This window comes from Macrosteles quadrilineatus, unplaced genomic scaffold (assembly GCF_028750875.1).
Source record: "Macrosteles quadrilineatus isolate MER2022 unplaced genomic scaffold, UCM_ALF_1.0 Scaffold_11__1_contigs__length_5352618, whole genome shotgun sequence".
Lineage (NCBI taxonomy): Eukaryota > Metazoa > Arthropoda > Insecta > Hemiptera > Cicadellidae > Macrosteles > Macrosteles quadrilineatus.
In genome coordinates this window covers 3,116,534-3,137,813 of record NW_026542604.1, presented here as the reverse complement: position 1 = coordinate 3,137,813, position 21,280 = coordinate 3,116,534, and the positions used below count along the sequence as shown (strand labels likewise).

Below are 21,280 nucleotides of genomic sequence, written 5' to 3'. Positions count from 1 at the left end.
CGGAGGTGGGAGAAATAACAGAACAGACGAAAAAATATCCTATCCTCGCTCTCCCTCTCCTTCACAAGGCTAATGCATTGCAAAGATAGTCAAGCTGTACTCTGTAGTAATTTATGATACACAAATGAATTATAAAAATCAATGCAACAATAAAAATGGTTTTAGATTCTTGATATTATTGTTTGTTAATAATGTGTGTTGTGCCTTAAAAATTAAACTATGATCAATTAAATATTTTGCGTCTTAGACCAAGGCACAGAATTAAATGTAGTTATGAACAGCGTAGTATTTAGCGCGAGGTGATGTTTCAATATGGGAATAATGTTTGTCCCTCTAAAAGGATTTCTGTTTAGTTATTAAGTCGCAAGTGAGCTTAAATTGTTTTGCGTTTTGTATGAGAATGTTTCTATTAACGTCAGTAGTGGTGGCTTTGTCCCTAGGATGTAATTTTGTTTGCCCATTGTAAGCTTTTAAAGCGACATTCGGCGGTTTAAAATATCCAAACAGCAGTTTTATTGTGTTTACCAGGGAAATGTCGATATCAGGATCTTGAACATACATCTCTGATGGATGGTGAGTTTTGATGGTTTTATTTTGTTTAGAATTTGAATTATAAGCTTAAATCATCCAAACTTAAATTATTTAAACGAAAATCTGAATGTTGAAATCAACATCTCCTTTATGTTAATGGCGGTAAATAAAGGTTGAGGCCTAGGCAAAAGGATTAAGTCTAGGCCTATAGCTATAGCCTATAAGGCTAGCCCTACTTAGTCCTAGGGCTAACCAAATGAGACTTATTTTTACATTTTAAGTTAGCTGCTGACTGTTTTGTTTGGATAACTTAAATGGTGTAAAATACTCCAGCATAAGTTAGGCTATTTTTTAACCCTTGAATTTATCAGACAATAGCCTAGGCCTATAGAAAATTAATTCAGATTTAAGGCCTACCGGTATATGCTATCAATTGCTTTCAGAACTAAAAATAAATAATAGACGAAGTAATAATAAGTTAGCCTACCTAAACCTAGGCTTAGGGATACAGTTCTGTTTTGAACGACTGCATCTTTTATAATTATTAGGCTAAATGACAATAAGTAACTTATCTCGTTGCATGTTGCACTTACTAGGCCTAAAGATTAAACTTACTTATGGTGGGCTTAACTTAACTTAAGTTTGCCTAGGCAACTTAGCCTATCACTTTGAAATACAGTAAAGTTAACTTAAAAAGGCCTAGGCTTCTAAAGCCTAACCCAACCTATTTTGCTTAGATTGATAGGAATATTTTATTTGATAGCTTATTCACTTCGAGAAGCCTAGTAACTTAACTTAAGTTAAAGGTAGGCCCTAACTTAGTTAATTTCTAGGCATAAGTTATCAAAGTTATAAATCAGGCCAGCACCATTTTCAACTATTAAAATACTTAGGCTCTAACTTATGCTAAGCCTAAGTTACGCCTAAAAATTGATATGTGAATCTGCCAATAACTCCCCAATAAATAGTGTGCGCGACTGTGCGTGCGAGCTTACTCACCAGTAGTGCGCGCGCCTTTGTGTGTGAACGTTTGTGTTTCAGGAATCTGTTTTATTGTGCCTTTAATACCTTAATAAGGTAAACATACCAAATACCGAACGGTTAAGGTTAGGTTATGAATTAATCTGTAAAATATATTTATAGGTATAAAGTAAGCTTTATTTGTTGCTATTAAAATGATTGCTTATATTTCCAGATTTAATTTTCAGCGTTTGAAGTCAATAATAATAATATTTATTACCAGAAATTGTGTTTTTTTCAACCAATACCAAAAATTTTGAAACTGCCTAATACCGAGTTCGAATTTCCTAATACCGAATTTGTGCCGCCTAATACCGAACGGCAATTCCGCCGGCGCCCAGGAAGCCCAAAAACGTATTGAAAGCAATTTTTATTCTCATTTAATTCTTAAATTATATCTCATACAAGATTTAACAAATAAAAATAACAAGAGTTGAGTTAAAACATGGTTGTGAAGGGGATGATCTCATTACGTCAGCTGGTATTGGTTAGACATTCTCTGGAATGTGAGTCATGTAAGTGGAGATGGGGTGAGTTGACCTCTGGTATGTTTTTTGCATATTTCAATATAAACAAGGACAGAATGATGTCATGGTTATATAATGTAGGAATGTAGAGGGGCTAATCATATGGCAGTTCAGATGGTATTTTGGGATTGGCATTCCCAAGAATCTGAGTCATAAGGGGTGATGAGGGTGTGTTGGCTCTGGTTTGTTATTTTGCTAAATAACATTTAATAAGTAAGAAAGCTACTACGTTTTTGTGAATTTTGAAAATATATAGGCTAACTATTATGATTGTAATAATTTCCGATTTTACTTAGCTGTTTACAGTTACCCTAAGTTAATAATTTGTAAATATAACAGAAAAAAACGTAACATTCTCGGAAGTTTGGAACTGCTTCAGTAGGCCTAATACACTACTTTCTGATAAGAATAACATTCCAAAGTATTAAATATTTGCGAATTTTGAAAATAGATATAATTATAAAGGGTAATAATTACCGATTGTTAGCTGTTTACAGTTCATAATGTGTATATATAACACTAAAAACGTAAGGTTCGGCGGTTCGGAACTGCTTCAGTAGGCCTATGAAAACCATTTATCTCCTAATAAAATTGTTTCAAAGTATACATTTTTGTAATTTTTGGAAAATTTATAATTTTAACTTGTTATAAATTTTATAGCCATTTAACTTACAATTAATTTATAACTAAAATTATCCTACAAAAAATGTAACAACGCTCGGTAGTTTAAAACTAGCCTACTTCAGTGGGCCTAAAAAGACCATTTTCTGCTAAAAATATTCTTTTAAAGTACTCTACTTTTATAAAATTTGGCAAATATATGATTTTATTTATAACTAATATGGTTTATATAGGTATTTGCAATTAATAATAATTCAAAATCAGTAAATATATCATGAAAAACGTAACGATCCGAAATTAGGAAGTACCGCTGCCTAATTCCGAACATGCGTTCGGAACTTAGGCTTAGTGTACATTTCGCCATCCTAATTCCGAACGGCTAGAAAATTAATTTTAAAATAGTTTCTGGGTCTTTATTATGGCTTAAAATGACAGTAAAAATATTTAAATTTGCATATTAACAACTGTACTTTATTACAAATTGGCCGGTATAGCTATTTAAAGCCTAAGAATCTCAACCACTTTCCTAAGGAAACAGACAAGAGATTTTAGAAATTTGCAAAAACTGTGTACAGCATTACCAATCACGGCTTACTGGATCTAGTGGCCAATGACGATCTACAAACCCATTTGTCTGCAGACAGATTAAAAGCCAACGAATGCTTTAATCTTAAGTAGGTGTTGATCAGATGAAGCATATGCTTATTATTTGAGACAAAACCCAGCGCGTTCGGTATTTGGCAGGTGTTCGGTATTTGGTATGTTTACCTTACCATCTCTTCGTTTTTGACCAGGTTTACTGAATTAACTGTGTCAGTTTTCGTAATTTTAGATCAAATAGCAAAATCAAATGTTCTTGTCATATAAAAAAAAATGTATATTAGGCTAGGCCTACTGTATATATACAAATAGGCCTATGTCAACTCACAAACTTGGTGGGTGAAGTAGGGTTTTGAGTCAGTTACTCGCTAGATTATCCTCAAGGAAATCCTTGATGGAGAAATAGGCTGACTGAGTAAGTTGGTCTTTCATTTTTCTCTCAAACTTCTTGGTCTCAAGGTTTCTCAAGTTCTCCGGCAGCATGTTAAACAGCTTCACAGCCATGGCAGGGAAATGGCGTTGTGACCCTGTTCCAGTCACTACGTTTTATAGGTTATTTCAATGTTTGACTGAGTTGAGCTAACTGTCATTACTGCAATGTGTTCAATTTCTTTGTTTACAACTACTGTATGCAATAAGATCATTGTATTAATTTAAGATAAATGTTGGTAGCCTATAATGTGAAGACGTCAATTATGTAGCCTAGTGGTACTGTCGTCTGTCTTAGTGACCCGTAGTAAGTTATCGCCATCAATAGATTTAGTGCGACCGCTTTGTCACTTTTCTGCCCATTTGAAGACGCCAAAATCTTTCCTGAGATAGGCCTACTATATTGATACTGTGGTACCTACTCTACTATATTGAACATGTCCTATCACGTATATAGTGGTATCAACTGTCGCGTGTCTATTGATCCGTAATATCCCCCTCAATAGGTTTTAGCGCGAGCACTACGTCATTTTTCTGACCCTTGGAAGACGCCAAATGGTTCCTGTGATACTACATTGATACTGTGGTATCCGTGAACATATCCTTTATCACGTGTATAATTTCCGATGACTTTAAAACAGTTGACTCAAATATTAAATGGAAATACTCAGTCATGATGTAAATAACAGTTTGATTTAGTCAACATTTCTTGTAAATATCTTATCATTTTTCAAAAGCTGATCTTGTTTTTGAGTGTTTTATACAAATGTTAACCACTCATAGCCGTATTAGGTTGTCCATATTAACGATTGTAAATTCTTTAAAACACTATTATTTCTATTTCTTCTACTTGGTGGTGTTCTATGACTTTCCTATATTTCCATAGTTTGCAAATCGTCTCTTTCAATGATTGCTCAAGAAATGCAGCACAGTGTTAACCTTTCAGAGGGCGAATTGGTTTTCAAAACGGGTGAGGGTGCACCCGGAGGTTACTTCCAGGTCAATAAAGGGTCCAATCCATATCAAGTGGTCCAGAAATAAATTAATTGGTTGGCTTCAAGATTTTTAATTTGTTCATATTTTTATCCTTGAAAGTACATCATTAGAAGAAGGGCCTACAAAAATACAACTTATTTTATTTTTCTACTGTATGGCGGCCATTTTTTTGATACTCGAATGCCCGTTTTCAGGGATTTCAGAGCTCTGCGTTAAATTAAATATCTCTGGTTCTGCTAATCCTAGAACATTAAAGTAAAAACCAATCTCTTCAGCAAGATCTAAACTTTAATATGGTAATATATTTATGTATTTAAAACTAAATATATATAGGTCTAATTACCTGTTTAAAGTTTAACGTACCGGTAACGATGTTAAGAAAACTGATTTTTAACAATTTATTTTTACATAGGCCTAAAGGCAATTGACTATGTGTTTGTTATTTTTTATCTGATAGTTATGGGTGTGTATTCCAAATCATCAAAGTTTCAAGTTGTGGACTTACATAGAGTTTGAAATAAAAAATTTTGAAATCTTAACAATTTCAAAAGTTTGATGCTTAATATCTCTGATGGGCATGAAAATAAAAATTTCAAATTTGGCTCAGATATAGTAGGTTTTACAATAAGTAAGGGTATTATCCTGTAATAATTTTTTTTTTGTGGACCCAACTGGTTTCAAAGTTATGAAATATTGAAAAGTACTTAAATAAGCATTAATATGTGTAATAGCGTAGGAAGCATAATATTATATTATAATACACTATCAATGTATTTTTTAATAATGTTATATTTTAATAATAGATTTTAAGTATTTTTTTACAATAGGCCTACTACTTTGTTGTCTGCCACTGGTACAAATCTGTGAAAGGTTTGTGTTCAGGGAATTGGTAGACATCCCTTAGAATCAAAATTGAAGTTCTAATTCATTTTTTGCTACTTCTTCACTGTCTACATAAAAGTATTGAAAACCTATAAGTTCTTTTCAACAAAAGTTAAACATATCCTTAGCATTTAAAATTTGGTTGTCAATGGTACGTTGTAGACTCTATAAGTGACTTCGCTCTTTGTAGTGCCTCCTACACCATCGGAAAATATTGACACCACTTTATTAATTAAAAGTATAGACTTAGATTTTAAATTAATATTGTTTTGGTTTTCAATTCTATGTGTTTTATTTTCTTTTAATACTTTTATGTTCATGAATTTAAATTTAAATTAATAATACACAAGTCTGCCATGTTATCTTACGGGACGTCTGGCACTAAACCAACACTACTTGCGACAAAGCAAATTCTACCAGACTGCAGCCTGGATTTAAAGGTGGCCTTGGTGATACAGTATCATAAAACAATTTTTTTACTGAAATATTTAGTCACAGGTACTAAAATACAAGCCGCAAGGCATTTTTTTTATACTGCACACAGAAAAAATGCCTGCAATGGTGTAAGAGGCACTACAAAGATGGTGTAGGAGCACTACTTTTCAATATTTCATAACTTTGAAACCAGTTGGGTCCCCAAAATAAAATTATTACAGGATAATACCCTTACTTAGTACTACCTATATCTGAGCCAAATTTGAAATTTTTATTTTCATGTCCATCAGAGATATTAAGCATCAAACTTTTGAAATTTTGAAAATTTTTATTTCAAACCCTATGTAGGCCTACTAAGTCCATAACTTGAAACTTTGATGATTTGGAATACACACCTATAACTATGAGATAAAAAAATAACAAACACATAGTCAATTGCCTTTAGGTAAAAATAAATTGTTAAAAATCAGTTTTCGTAGCATCGTTGCGTTAAACTTTAAACAGGTAATTAGACCTATATATTTAGTTTTAAGTACATAACTATATTACCATAGGCTATTAATGTTTAGATCTTTCTGAAGAGATTGGTTTTTACTTTAATGTTCTAGGATTTAGTAGAACCAGAGATATTTAATTAAACGCAGAGCTCTGAAATCGCTGAAAACGGGCATTCCAGTAACAAAAATGGCCGCCATACAGTAGAAAAATAAAATAAAAATAAAATAATCGTATTTTTGTACTTCTAATGATACCGTAGGCCTATGTACTTTCAAGGATAAAAATATCAAAAAAATTAAAAATCTTGAAGCAATCACCTTTGGACCACTTGACCACTTGATGGATTGACCCTAAAAACAAACATTTAGCCTATGAGGTAAAATTTGTATTTTAGTGCACAAATTAAGTTTTATTTTTAATTTTAAACATCAAAAATGTGTTATTTAGATTTTATAAATGTAAAATTAAACTTTTATTCTATCAAATGTTCTACCATAAAAATATATGAAGGAATCTCAGTTGAAGAAGAAGAAGATGAAGAATTCAAGAAGTTAATTTAAATTTTACCACAATGTCCTATAATGTGGTTTTAGATGATAACATCTTTATTTTACTGAAAATAGCTACAATACCTGATGTTTTAAGTAATTTAACTAACTTAAATGACTCTGTACATACGTCGTTCGTAAATCTCCCTTTCAGCACGGCAAAGAGTGTTGCAATTCAAAATTTAACTTCTTCACTCATCTTGTAAAAACTCTATATTTACTAAATAATGCCATGAATCGTAAAACAATAATTATTTACAGAAATTGTTTACACACAATAATCAACGCACACCCTAAACTAGAGGTCGCATCACGGAAGTTGCCTCCAGGCTGTATAAGACTCGGCAGAGCGCACACGGAAGTTACTTCCAGCCTCTTACAAAACTGAACAAAACTAACAAATATAAAATAGTAGGGGTGAGTTTTGACACAGCCACCTCTAATACAGGGCCGCGACGTTCGAACTGGCAACGCCGCACTCACCCGCCACCTGCGTCCGGCACTCGTGCTAGGCTATAAACATCAATGAGAGTATTGCTGCTCTGTATCAATGAATGAAAGTATTTAAATTACATATTTTAATGGATTTAAGTGAATGGTAAAATGGACAAATTAGAATTTAGGTTTTTTTTATTTAGTGAAAAATTGCAACATAGGCTACCACAATATGTCTAAAACTAAAATACCCCTTTGTTTATTTGATAATCTATATTACTGAATCATAATCTTCAATAGCCATAAAATTTTCTATTAATAGGGCCTATTATAAGAAACCACCTATACAACAATTATCATAATTTGGTCTAAACAAACTTTTAAATTTTCATGTTATATTATTCTTTGTTCTACAGTAGGTAGACTACAATGTGTAGTAAGATTTAAATTTTTTTATTTTTATTTATACATAAGAATCCCATGGTGTCTGTATATATGTATGTTATTCAACATAGTAAAAACTCCTAGACAGACTGGGCTTAAATTTTACAAAATATAGCTACTATACCAAGAATGGTAATACAGTAGGACTAACTTATTGCCACTTCAATATTTGTTGAGGATTTGAAATTGTACTAACTTCTAACAATTTGTTCAAATAAAATTAATTTTCAATTTTCAATAGGAATATTATGTTTAAGTCTACCTGAGGAAACCATTAGTTAGCGACAACAAAATTTGAAGTTTTCACTTTGAAGACATACTGACACTATAAATAATTTATTTTCTTTGAATAGTTACTAAGCAAAAAACGTTTTTCATTTTGTAAACGATTTCAGAAGCTAGGCCTCTATATGGCTTTCTACAATATTAATAGAATTGTTTTATCACATCAACATTCAGACTGGAGTCGGAGACTATGATGCTTTTATTGTTAGATGGTGTTGTAAATATTTTTTACTAGTAGGCCTACTTAATAGAAACACCGGTTTATTTCTTCAAAATGCAAGTTATTTCAGGTATTTTAATCACTTAACAACAGCTTTCATCAATAAGATAAATAATAAGACAAATAAATAAGGAAATAGTACGGCATTCTCATACCTAAAACTCGCTTCTCGCGTCTATATTTACATGAATCATTGTCTTATTCCTAAAATTTTTTACAAATCTAATTTCATATTCGTGAAAATGTTTCACACAAAAACGAGAATTGTTTTAAGATGTCTTATTTTACCGAAGAATAGCAGGAAGCCATTGTTGCTTAAGCGGCGGATCACTTAGAATCTTAGAACACTGTACGTATTATTAATTTTTAATTGAGCTTTCGTAATTATTTTTGCATCCAGGCACGTCACATCTATCTGGCATGCTGTAGTAACAAGTTCAATGTCATTACTAATGATTAAGTGTATTAGAAACGCGATTATGTACGTAGAGTACGCGACTCCTCCATTCGCTGTAATGGTAAGACAACCGCGCACCAAGACACGGATGCAACATTGCCACTTTTCGCTCGCCGCGGCCTTGTATTAGAGGTGGCTGTGGTTTTGACCTTCACTCGATTCTAGGAATGAGATGCGTGAGGTACAGTGACCCTCACACTGCCGACACAACTCAAAATAATATAATCGCGAAAAACTAAACATCCCTGGAGGTTTCTTCCGTGATGCGACCTCTGGAAGGTTAATTCAGTTTTCTTTTACCTAGTAGGCCTACTCATGGTAAGACCTGGACCTGGGACCTTAATAACTTTACTTATTTGTTTGAGGCCAAAAACACCATCCATTCAAATTCACATAAATTATATATATACCGTAGCAATAAACCTAGGTAGGCCCTACTCGTTGAACATAAATGTTAATTTAATAGATTAATTGAAAATCAATCCAGGCAAATGGAAATTCGCTTAGTCAGCAGGTTTGCTGTGGCGGGGGTATTTATATTTTTTAGAACCTTCTGTAATGTCGCATATGGCAATTGGTCTATTGGCTGTATGGTCCAGCGAGCAGCACATAGCATTGAGAAGACACATTGGAAAAGCGATTTGAACATAATCCGTAAACCTCTGTTACAATCACCCACTGCAGTTGTCACTTTGCACTTTACACAACCACCATTGAAGTGCCATCAATGAGTTGGAACCTTTTATGTAAGCTATTGGTAATGCTTATGTAAAAAATGTAAGTTTCCCAGCCATGTACCACACTGATTCAAAGGTCTTTTTCCCGGTTATCAAAACTCAAGAAAAATTTTATACACAAAGAATCTCTATTTTCATTTACGGTTACCCTACACATTATTGCACTTGCGATTAATTAAATCCGTTATGTAAAAAAACCCCGTTTTAATCCAACTTGGTTTGGATTTGCTTTTGAAACATGATCGGAAATGATTTCGGTATTTGTAAACAACATTCATTGTAAACATATCAGTGACAGCTAGAGAAAAATAATCTTGATCCGAACAGCTGTTCGCTATTTCATAGATGATTATTTGATAAACATTGGGAGAAAACTTGACAAAAATCGCACAAAATTGGGTTTTTAAACGTCCGTAAGTTTATTTACACAGTAGTGAGGCGGTGAGGCCATATTTTAATAGCTAAAGACACTCTCGCCAATCCAGTGAATACATTAAAATGATTCGGATCTTGATAGGTACTCTCATTTTTCAGGAGAAGGCCGCATAAAATGGCTCTTGGGCCGTGACAGACAGAAATTGAGATGAGACTTGTTTCGGCTTCTTTAATGTATAAAACGTAAAAAGTAACCTAAAAATTTATGATTCTGATCAATGTACAGACAAAACTCTAATTTTATTATTTATATAGATAAATAAGCCGTTAAGCCGTTACTCTCAAAAATTTGTCACTCTTAAAATAGACATTCTATGGTCAAACTGCAGGAGAATAAAATATGGTATTTGAAAGAGAATGTGTATATTGAATGGACTATTAAATAATTTTACAAGTCATACAGCAGGGAATGGAGGATACCAAGTTTAGATATAATATAGTCAGAGGAAAGCTTACTTTGTCCAAGTGGAGGATATGATTGTGATGTTTAATATGATTCGAATCATATCAACTCCACTAATATGCACTGTCCCGGGAATAGGTAATAGAGAAAAACTAATTTATTTGTACAAACGATTCCATTTATTTAGATCACCAGTCTCCCCAAATGTATACTTTACAGCCGGCCGGTTGTATGTTATATGCAATAGGGACTTGTTTGCCAGTGGACTGCCAAAGTACCACTGCGATGTACAATACTTGGCTTAAAATACCTACTATGTATGGTCGCAATTTCATTGAACAGTATTAACAGTATAACAGTATTAACAATAGCCTACAAATGGGGCCAATCGACTACTGAGTCAGATCCTTGGTAAAATGTTTAGGCTAGTTGAAATTAATTTTTAGACTCTAACGGGAGTCTATCCTTGTGATCTTTGAAGTTCTCCCTAGCCTTCGAGCGTGGACAATTCAACGTCTTTGAAACTCTCCTCTATAACACCATCAACTACTCGCACAGGTTGATTGACCTTGACCAATAACACAACACAAGATATAAAATGTAACACAGTAATTTCAACTGTGACTGCAAAAATATACCTTTTAACATAGAAATACAAAAATTGATCTTTGAACACAGATAAATATTGATTTTAATTAAATTGGCTTTATAATTCAATTTAATATGATGTTTATTCTTCTAATAATCTCTACAACAAACTTGACTTGTAACCATATGTCGAATTTAATAGCCTAAATAATATACATTTCTGGATCTGAGAACATGTGATATAAAACCGTTACGGACCAACTAAGACATGAAAAATGTGAAACAGACGGACCAACTAGAACAGGATTTGCAAAGCATGCATGTACAAAAAATGTGAAAAATGGCAGATTGGTAATACTAAATTGTATCTAAAAGACAGACAATACGAAACATTTACTTACGTACACAGGTCAACCACACAAACTTACACACTGACCCAAGATTCACTCAGGGACGACATTTAAAAACTGACTTGGAGCTGTGTCAACCGAGCGAAATTTTCTTGACAACGGTTCATCACGATATTGGACTGATCAATTCTTAATTTTTCGAGCTGGCGTGATTTTGAATCAACTGAAAAACCGTCATGATAATTAATCCAATGAGAGATAGACATTTACAAACAGTTCGATGCAGGTTGATCAGGTTGATGACAATTTTCCCTCCCCAACACTAATCCGGTAATTTCAAATTAATTCGACTTATAACTACAACACTTTTCAATTAACAATTCGGTGAATTATTGACATTTGCTATCATTTCGACGCACATACAAATTTTACCCCTACGCAATTTTCCAAGCTACAATATATATTGATATGGCCCAAAATACCAACGATAGGTATTTCAGTGATTGATGTTTGTGCTCCAAGTGCCGCTGAATGGTTTTACTCGTCGCTTCCAAACTTTTGGCCTTTGCCCTTGTATCACTCCGCTTTCGTTGTGATTGGACAGTGTTGTCTGTTGCCTTGGCGCGGATTTTGAATATTTGAATTAAAATCGGCACAGAATCAGTATCAGAACTGCTTAGAATATTATTACTGTCACTATTATAATCAGAAATCACATTCAAACCAGCTTCTTCCATATTAATTTCAACAGCGTGTTTTCACTACAGGAGATTCTGTCCTAGTTCTTTTTTTATCTATATTTTGGACAAATAAAACATTCAACATGCAAGAAATAAAGGATAAAGAACTTAAAAGAAAATTTTAATGTTTTCTAGTTAGGAACTAGGCCTAAGTTAGTTAGTTATGAAAATAGGTTTCTATGTCCATGCAAGGGCCATAGCATGCACCCAAATACTTATGCAATTACAGACGTAGTTCATAGTTGATTATCGTTATGATGTTTTGATAAACTCCCTTAAAGAATAATAAAAGTTTTGAAATGCACTTCAAACAACACAAATCTGTAGTAAAAATACCCCTGCCGCAGCAAACCTGCTGTCTTTTTCAAGCAAATTTTCATTTGTCTGAATTAATTAAATTTTCAATTAAATATATTTAAATAACATTAGTTTAACGAGTACGGTACCTAGGTTTACTGCCTCAAGGAAACTAATAAAGTGTGTTTTTAGTAAAATATTAATAGCTTAGTATAAAATCAATAAATTTGCCAAGTTTGATCAAAAATACATCCATAAACAAGCCAACTACAACATTTTACAATATTCTCCATAAGAGTAACACGGGAATTATAAATGAACATTTTTTTATATTTTCACTGTAACCAATAACCATACAAAAACACTTTGATGTAGCCTACTGAATTATTTGTTTTTTAAGCTCTTTAAAAAGATCTAGAGAAAAATTGGGATATTTTGTGTTTTGAGGGTCAAAAATTAGAAAAACCAATTTTTACCCCATAAAACCCCGTTCCCATGGTCTGATCATGCTCGTTCGAGAACTCATTCAAGTTAATCCCGCCTTACACCTTTAAACAAAAAACATCAAATTACAATTCCCTACACCAAATTTCATCAATATCGGACAGAAATCACTCGTGTTATTGCGTTCACAGACATATATATATTAATAATATATATATATATAGTATAAAAATTTGAACGAATTGTGTTTTTGGCCTCTGGGGACATGGAAATAAAAAGTAATTCGGTCCCGGGCCTAGGTTTTACCGTGCCACCTACGGTAGGTAATTCAATTCAAAACTACTTTATTCATTTCTTGTACATAAATACATTGAATAGCTACTTTCCTCTAGGGAAATTCACTAAAAATGGACAAAATATTACTTGTAATATAATTTTTTATGCTTTGGCTACGCAATGACGTTTTCTGAGACAAAAAAAATGTTAAAATAGTGCTATTAGGCCTACTATAAAATATTAGATGGCCGATATATCGGCATACCGGTATTGTCTTTCTGCCCATGACCTTGGGGTGCCGATTTATCGGCACTGTGTCATTTTCAGCACAATATTGACAAGACGATATATCGGCACTTGGGGCTCAAAGGGTTAAAGACTATTAAAAAGCTTGATTTAACCTATACCTAAAAAATAACCTTTGTTGTTTTTTACAGATATACAATCATGGTGGGAAGTACCAAGTATTGCCCACTTTTGCTCCCTCTTCCGAGTTGCATTTAACCTTTTGGATTTTGATATTGAGGTAAGTTGATTGCTACATTATCAGGGATTAAGTTAAACTTTAACTTTAGGCAAAATAATATGGTTAAGTGCAGGGTGTCCACATTCTGGAAAGTCAGGGATGGTTATGGAAAAAATCCTGGTCATTGAAAGTTTTGGAAATAGGTAAAAAGTCATGGAAAGTTATGATACATCCCCAATGGGCGTGGTACAAGCAAGCAAAGTATGGATTTATATGTGAAAACACCCTGCCCTTTTTTTTAAAAAAAAACCACCATCGTATCATACCTTTTTTTCTTTATTAATTTTAAATTAATTTATTTTTTCTTTATTCTTCATGCAACATCCATCATATCTTGATTGCCTAGGTTAAGGTTTTCTTAAATCTCCCTTATAGGCCTATCCTATAATATCTCCTATGAAGTCTGCTCTTTTATTTTATGTGTTTTGCTTCATCACTATTCTTGTCGTATCGTAATCAAGCACATTTGTTCTCCTCCTAATAACCTAACTTCAACCTTTTTTCCCCTAACAGGAGTTGGAGGAGGCTTTACTCACTGATGGAGCTGAAGACACTGGAAGTTCCCTACTCCAAGAGCTAATTGTCCGATTACTGTGTGGCTGTCTCGGCAACAATGGAATTTCCACGTTCAATTACCAGATGTTCTTGCGGCGACTTTTCCGACAGAAATGTCGAGTGAGTATTATTTTTCCCACTAGTTGAAATATTTTAGTATTATTTAATAAAAAAAATAACCTAGGCCTAGTTAGTTTGTTTAATTTAATTTCAGGCCCTATGCAGGCATCTAACTAATTCCTCGATAAGATAGAAAATAACTTTGGTAGCAAACATATTTAAAAAGGACGTTTGTTATATTTTAAGCTTGAATTTTTTTTTAAATCCATTTCATAAAATGCTGTCAAATTAACACAGTAACAATATTGACATTTGAACATAATATTTAAGCTGCATATGAGTGCAAGGTGGAACACATAAGTAATCCTTTGTGTAGATAGGAGTGAGATGACCTGTACTTGGCTCATTTCTTTATGCTGGACTATTATTTAGGGTAGGCTAAATCCCAAGGATCAAGGATAACAGGATCCAGCTTTGGATCCTCTGTTTTGATGATGACATGCTACGTATTCAATAAGTAGGTAGTTAGTTTCCTCAGACTCTGATACACAATTTTATGAAATTGCATACATCGTAATTTAGGCTAAATCTTATATTTTCTTATTTGCGGTTTCTTTATGTTTGAAATCTTATGTGATCAATTATTTTTAAAGGAATATGGAAAAGAAAACCCTTTCAATTCGGACATCGACTTCCAGTTCCTGCCTTTACGCACGAAGGTGGAAATCTTGCATGCCCTTTGTGATTTTCGACTCGATGCGGACGATGTCATGGATGTTCTCAAGGTACAAAATATGTTTTGTTTAATCAATCAACTGTAGGGTATAATATTTTTTGTATTTTTTAATGAAATATTCTTTTAATGATTAGGACTATTTAAAATTGAGGGATGGATAGTATTGTTGCTACTGCTAATTTTAGACAAAATGTTCCCAGCTAGTAGTTTAAGTACCGGAATCCAGATTCCCAACAAGGAATTATAGTCAAATTGTGTTTAATAAATTAGGCTACTAAATGAATAGGATTTTTGTGTAATAACATGGTTAGTCTAGTTGAATGGAAAATAGTTCATTCTGATACAAGAAACACAAAAACCTTGTACTTACAAGTAGTTTACCTAAAATTTGGAATGTTCCACAATTATACTTCTTGGCCACTATTGGATCTTGAGACTTATTAAATTCTATTATTTGTACGAGTAGATTATGTGTTTCTTCAGCCGGACTGGACTCTTTCCCATTCAGGTAAATCTGCTATTTTGACTAAAATCCAAAACCTATGCTGTTGTGCTCTATGTTACATCCTGAAATTAGAATTTCTTTTCACTTTCCCACTTACTCTCACTTGTAGCTACCTAACCTACATTTTTTTCTAATTTGCAATAGAACCTGGACTCGGATAGCTTACGAGTACACCCTCTTGGATATGATGAGAACAGATCTGCGTACTGGTATTTCTATGGCACTCGTCTCTACAGAGAAGACTACCCACATAGAGCAGTAAGTATGAGTAATTGATTTGGTATTAGTGATATGTTTTAGTTTTTTTACAATGTTAGGCCATAGACAAAACACACTCCTTTAGTAGATTTCTCATCCTTATGGAATAGCTGAAGCAAATTTTATTGTTAGTTCTGTACGGTTCACTGTATTGGTCGTATTTTGTTAACAATATGTTTCTTGTTATTTCAGTCATTTAAAACCTTGTTTAGCCAAATAATACGCGCTAAGTTATTCATAAGCGATTACTCGTGCCCTAGTTATATAACCAAACAGTAAAGCAAAATCAAGAAATTACCCCTAAAATAATAGAAACAAAATTTTGTCAACATTAGCGCCCATTGTCATCGTACATGAACTAGACATGAAATACGAGCTTCAAAATGTACAATGAGATGAAAAGTCTACTTTTGTTGGCCAGTCTATGGTTAGGCTTGATCAATCAATTATATTAACCAAAGGTGTAATAAAAATTAACAATTTAAAAACCATTACTGAATTTATTAATCCAACCTTGAAAATTGATTTCAACCAATCGGAATATTTGAACCAAGCATTTTTGTGAAAAGCTAAAACACCTTTTTCATGTTATAATATAGTTTTGAAACAATTTCCAACAGTCAACAATATACTTGAGAAAATTAGAGTTAAGAGCCTTGATACACGAAATAAATCACAAAGAATATTTTTGTGTATTTTTGTTATTTAGTTATTTAATCTTAAAATGTGTCCAATAATTTATAACCACCCTGTACATTTTTTGCTCATGTTCTGGTAGCATTTTTGTTTGAAGTTGAAGAGTTAGTTTAAACGCTTAAAGGAAAAGTGGTCCAAAACCCGTTAGAGTTTTGTGGAGTTATGTGTCGGTAATTGAACCCATCCCTCTCGCACCAAAATCTGAGATGCCAACCACTGGGCTAGCAACGCACCCATGGCTTGTAGTGTAGTTTTAATGCCCTATTACTTCAATGTTTAGTGTATCACTCAATCATTCCATAACAAAGTAATCTGATTCTTACTGGAATTTTATTAATTTTATGCCTAGTCATTACAGATGCTTTTTTACTAACCAAAACACCTACCCAAACAGCGATATGTGGCAGTTAGGCAGTCAGAATACCTAACCTAACCATTCTTAAAAATAATGTACCGGTACGGTACCCAAACAATTTCAAATGTCTTACAAATTTGTTATGATAGTGGTTTATTTTGCAGAAAAAGAAGAAGAAGAAGGCTCGTGAGAAGAAGCACGGCCGAAAGTCGCGTAGCGAGAGCGAGTCGGAGCCGGATATGGGGTGTGGAGAGTGGCAAGTGGTGTGTTACACAGAGAGTGACTGGGAGCGACTCGCTTACAAGATGGAGGACTCCCAGTGTAGAGAGGAGCGAGCGTTACACTCTGTGCTAGCCGAAGACTTCCTGCCAGAAATACCGAGACTGTTCGAAGAAAAGGAACGGCTGCAAAAGTAAGTTGTGATTTTTTGTTTTGTCATACTCTAGGTATTTTATTGTTTAATTTTTTTAGGGCACAGAAAAACTCCCCGGGTCTTGTTGCTATCTAACGTTGACCTTATAAATTGCAAGGTTAAATAATAGTCTAGTTAACATAGTAAGCTCTAGCTAGAATCTACCCTCCTCAGAATTTAACCATCAATCTTAAAATAAAAGATGATGAATATTGTCATTTTACATGTGTAGAATTGACTTAAGGATATGGAATTCCAGGCATCCCATCTATAATTAATAAAACAAAACAAAAATCAATAATAACTTGAGAACTGTTGGATAAATTCACTACTGTCACATGTCCATTTTCATTCTTAAACCGGCTACAGCTATAATGTAGGAATTTAATATATCTATATATGTCAAGATAGTCAAAAATATTGACTGCAAATATCTTCACTATCTCACTTACTGGGTATTACCATAGACAAATAGAATAAATATAGACCCTCAGCTGTCCTGCGGTTCGCATAAGTTCTGGCGTCTACCGCTATGGTTGCCGTGTAGTTATGGCGCACACCACTGCAGCGTCTGCTGGTCGTATACAGCTCCTACGCTCCTCGCCTGCAGCGGTGTGCGCCGTAACTACACGGCACTCCTAGTGGTGGGTGCTGGAACATTCCTTTGACAGTCTATATTTATTCTATTTTTCTATGGTATTAACTAAATTTATTGTCTTAGGTTTTCAAATTAGTAGTTAGCAACACCTCATTATTACAAGGTTTCAAATTTTACTAAACTACCATTGTTTATAAAAGTCATCAGGACTATACCCTTGTTCTAACTCAATTAAGTCCAAACCATTGAAAGTTGATAAAAATATTGATGAGTATTTTAAATTCACACATTAAGTGAGAAAATTTGATAAGTTACAGTACCTACATTATAAACAGTGAAGAAATCATACAAGAAAACATTATTATAGATGAATAGTTGATAGTTGACACATGTTCTTTAATTAAAGTGATTAAAGACAAAGCAACTTATTTCCACGAGTCTATGATGCACTTGTAGTTATCCTAGTCCTAACCTAATGTATACAATCAAGAGGGAGTGTAGTAGTGTATTATTTACTGACAATCCTCAGTTTACAACAAAATTATTCTTTAGGAAAAGGTTAATGGAGATGCAACCAAGAAGACAATCCTCTCGAATAGAAAAATTAAAACACCAAAAAGAAGAAGAAAAACGAGCTCAAGAATCATCAGCAGACAAAATTGATCCAAAAGAAAATGAAATCAAAGAAAGAGAAAGAAGAGATAGGTGAGTTCTGCATAGCATACAATTAATTATATTTTAACTCATTTTCATGAATCATTGCATCATTGTTTATGTTTAAATTCATCCAAAACAAATGGTTCTTCAGTCATACATCAAAGTAACTTTTGACTTGTTTAACCTTTAGTAATTTTTTTACCATGAATCAGTTTAGTTTTGTTTGGAGAGCACAAAAAACGCTTTTTAAGAAAACAAGTCTATGCTTTTTGTATCTTTTTGCAAAGATTGCGATCCAAGACATCCCGCTCTTACTGAAAACTGAAATTCTATCCGCAAGATAAGCAACACTAATATTGCAAGTATACAGTCTATATTTGGCATGGATTACCACAATTTCCTAGGTTACCAGAATAAGTTGACTCATATATCAACTAGTATGGTTTCTGAAATTCAGTGAATTAGCCCGGAATTAGTATAGTCATGAATAAACAACGCTTTATTACATATTATTCTTTATGGCAAAAGACAGAAATTTGATTTTCATCCAAGGGAACTTGTACTTACTCTGCTTTCAGACTGTTTCTTAAGACTTCTTATTTAACATTTTTTACTTGTATTAACCTAGAATTTTACCATTCTATTTTTACTATCACCTAAATATTGTATGTGTTATTGTGAAACTTTTCAATCAAGACTAGTAAAAAACAATTTTTCATGATGTCATGTCCATGTTTTTGGCTGGCGCCTGATGCAGGTAAGAAAGTACCTAAAACCATTGACTATTATAGTCAAAGCTAAAACGTGACAAGAATGGAACAAAAACTTCAGCCAAGGCTGAATAATCACACAGAGAACTGTATAGTAGTAAAAAAAGAAACAACATATTCTGAAAATAATAACAATTAGTAAAAAAGTAGGGGACAGGGGAAAACAATGGACACACATCTGCAATGATGACATTGTTGTGGAAACTTGTTTTTACTAATCTAACAAAAAATGTCATTATTATTTCCTCAAACAAACATAAATTTAGCATCAAAAATTAGCTTCAATTAAACAAGTGATGAGGGTTTTTTTTCACAGGGACGCCAGACGGGCGAGAGAGCACCGCGCGATGTTGCGGTCGCGTTCACACACGAACTCTGAGTGCAGCTCTAGCAGTCAGACAGACAACGCTAGTAAACCCCGCGGCCGTCAGACCAACAACTCTCTCGCCTCTGCCACAGGCCAGATCATCATACAACCTTCCCGGCAGAAACTCCGTACATCCCAAGTGTGAGTATTTTAACAACAATAAGAGAAAGTGTGATTTGATACCAATCCCACCTTTTTTCATTCATGGTTGGAGATTAACACACAGCAAATTACTAGAATTATTTGAAAAATTACATGTGTTAGTATCGATATGAAACGTGAATGTGTATTTCAATTTAAATTTGGTCAAGAATTACCCACAGCATTCCTTTGATATACAAACGAGACATAGTTTCAATAAGTAAGTTGACATCAATTCTTTTTACTTGACTAAAATCAACGTTAAGTTTGTGAACCAATGTTTTTAACACATAATGAACTTTAAGGATAAAGCTGCTCTAAACTATTATTTTACTAACTGGGCTTACTAACTTTTGTGAGAAATTGGTAATCGAATATTTTAATGAAGGAGTTGAGACACAAGTAACTCAACCTTAAAATGATCCTGGCAGTTGATAGCTCACAAGATGTTTACATACAAAAATTACTTTGATATTTTGCACCTCCTTGCACTATTTTGGTGTAAAGGAAGGGTTTCTACTTAATTACTGTATTAAGATGTGAAGAAATATCTTGAAGGGACGAAGTACGGTATAAAATTAGGTGTTAAGGACTTTTTGTGACTTTCAACTGGCTGGAACTCTTCTAAATAGTTTCTTGATCAGCATTGTACACTTTATTAAATTTACGGAAAGTAAATAAAAGAAACGTCTTATAAAACTTAAAACATATATTTACGCTTATACTGTTACTCACAAGACGGTAAATATACAAAAAAAGATGGTAAGTGATTCGCCAATTGGGTCTGATGATGATTGGAGTGTCCAATCAAAATCGATCACCACTTACCATCTTTTAGCGAATTTCCCATATAGGGAAGTAGCTATTACCGTAGGTCTCATGGTAAGACCTATACCCAGGACCGATTTACTTTTTCGTTTTGAGGTCCCCAGAGGCCAAAAACACCATCCGTTCAAATTCATTTATATTTATATATGTGTCCGTTAGCACGATAACTCGAGCAAATATGATCCGATTTTGATGAAATTTGGTACAAACGTGTAAACCTACGTTTATTCGAACGAGTTCGCAAACCAGCATAATCGGACCATGGGAACAGGGGTTTATGGGGTGTTCTATGGGGTAAAAATGGGGTTTTCCCATTTTTAACCCTAAAAATAAAAATTTTTGCAAATTCTTTCTCAACTATTTTGTAGAGCTTAAAAAAAGAAATAATTTAGTATATTGAAGCGCTGTTTTATGCCTAACGCTCACGGAGAAAATTCAAAAAAAGTGTACTTTAAAATTCCCATGTTATTCTTATGGAAAAAATGAAAACTGTTGTAGTTTACTTGTTTATGGATATATGTGATAAAATTTGGCAAATTTATTTATTTCATTCTATACTATTGACATATGGTCAAAAAACTCTTTCTACCTTCCCCGTAGCAGCAAACCTAAGCACTG

At 33.5% G+C, this 21,280-nt stretch overlaps 1 protein-coding gene across 1 annotated transcript in view; it reads left to right on the top strand.

Moving 5' to 3' along the window:
* Window positions 1–311: 311 nt before the first annotated feature.
* Window positions 312–21,280, top strand: part of LOC129004737 (proteoglycan 4-like) — a 46,205-nt gene continuing 25,236 nt past the window's right edge. The window contains exons 1-8 of the mRNA XM_054433334.1: window positions 312–573; window positions 13,636–13,724; window positions 14,238–14,399; window positions 14,993–15,124; window positions 15,725–15,838; window positions 17,054–17,301; window positions 18,452–18,604; window positions 19,643–19,834. Coding sequence (XP_054289309.1) covers window positions 567–573; window positions 13,636–13,724; window positions 14,238–14,399; window positions 14,993–15,124; window positions 15,725–15,838; window positions 17,054–17,301; window positions 18,452–18,604; window positions 19,643–19,834 — 1,097 coding nt within the window. The 5' untranslated portion in view covers window positions 312–566. The remainder of the gene's footprint in view (window positions 574–13,635; window positions 13,725–14,237; window positions 14,400–14,992; window positions 15,125–15,724; window positions 15,839–17,053; window positions 17,302–18,451; window positions 18,605–19,642; window positions 19,835–21,280) is intronic.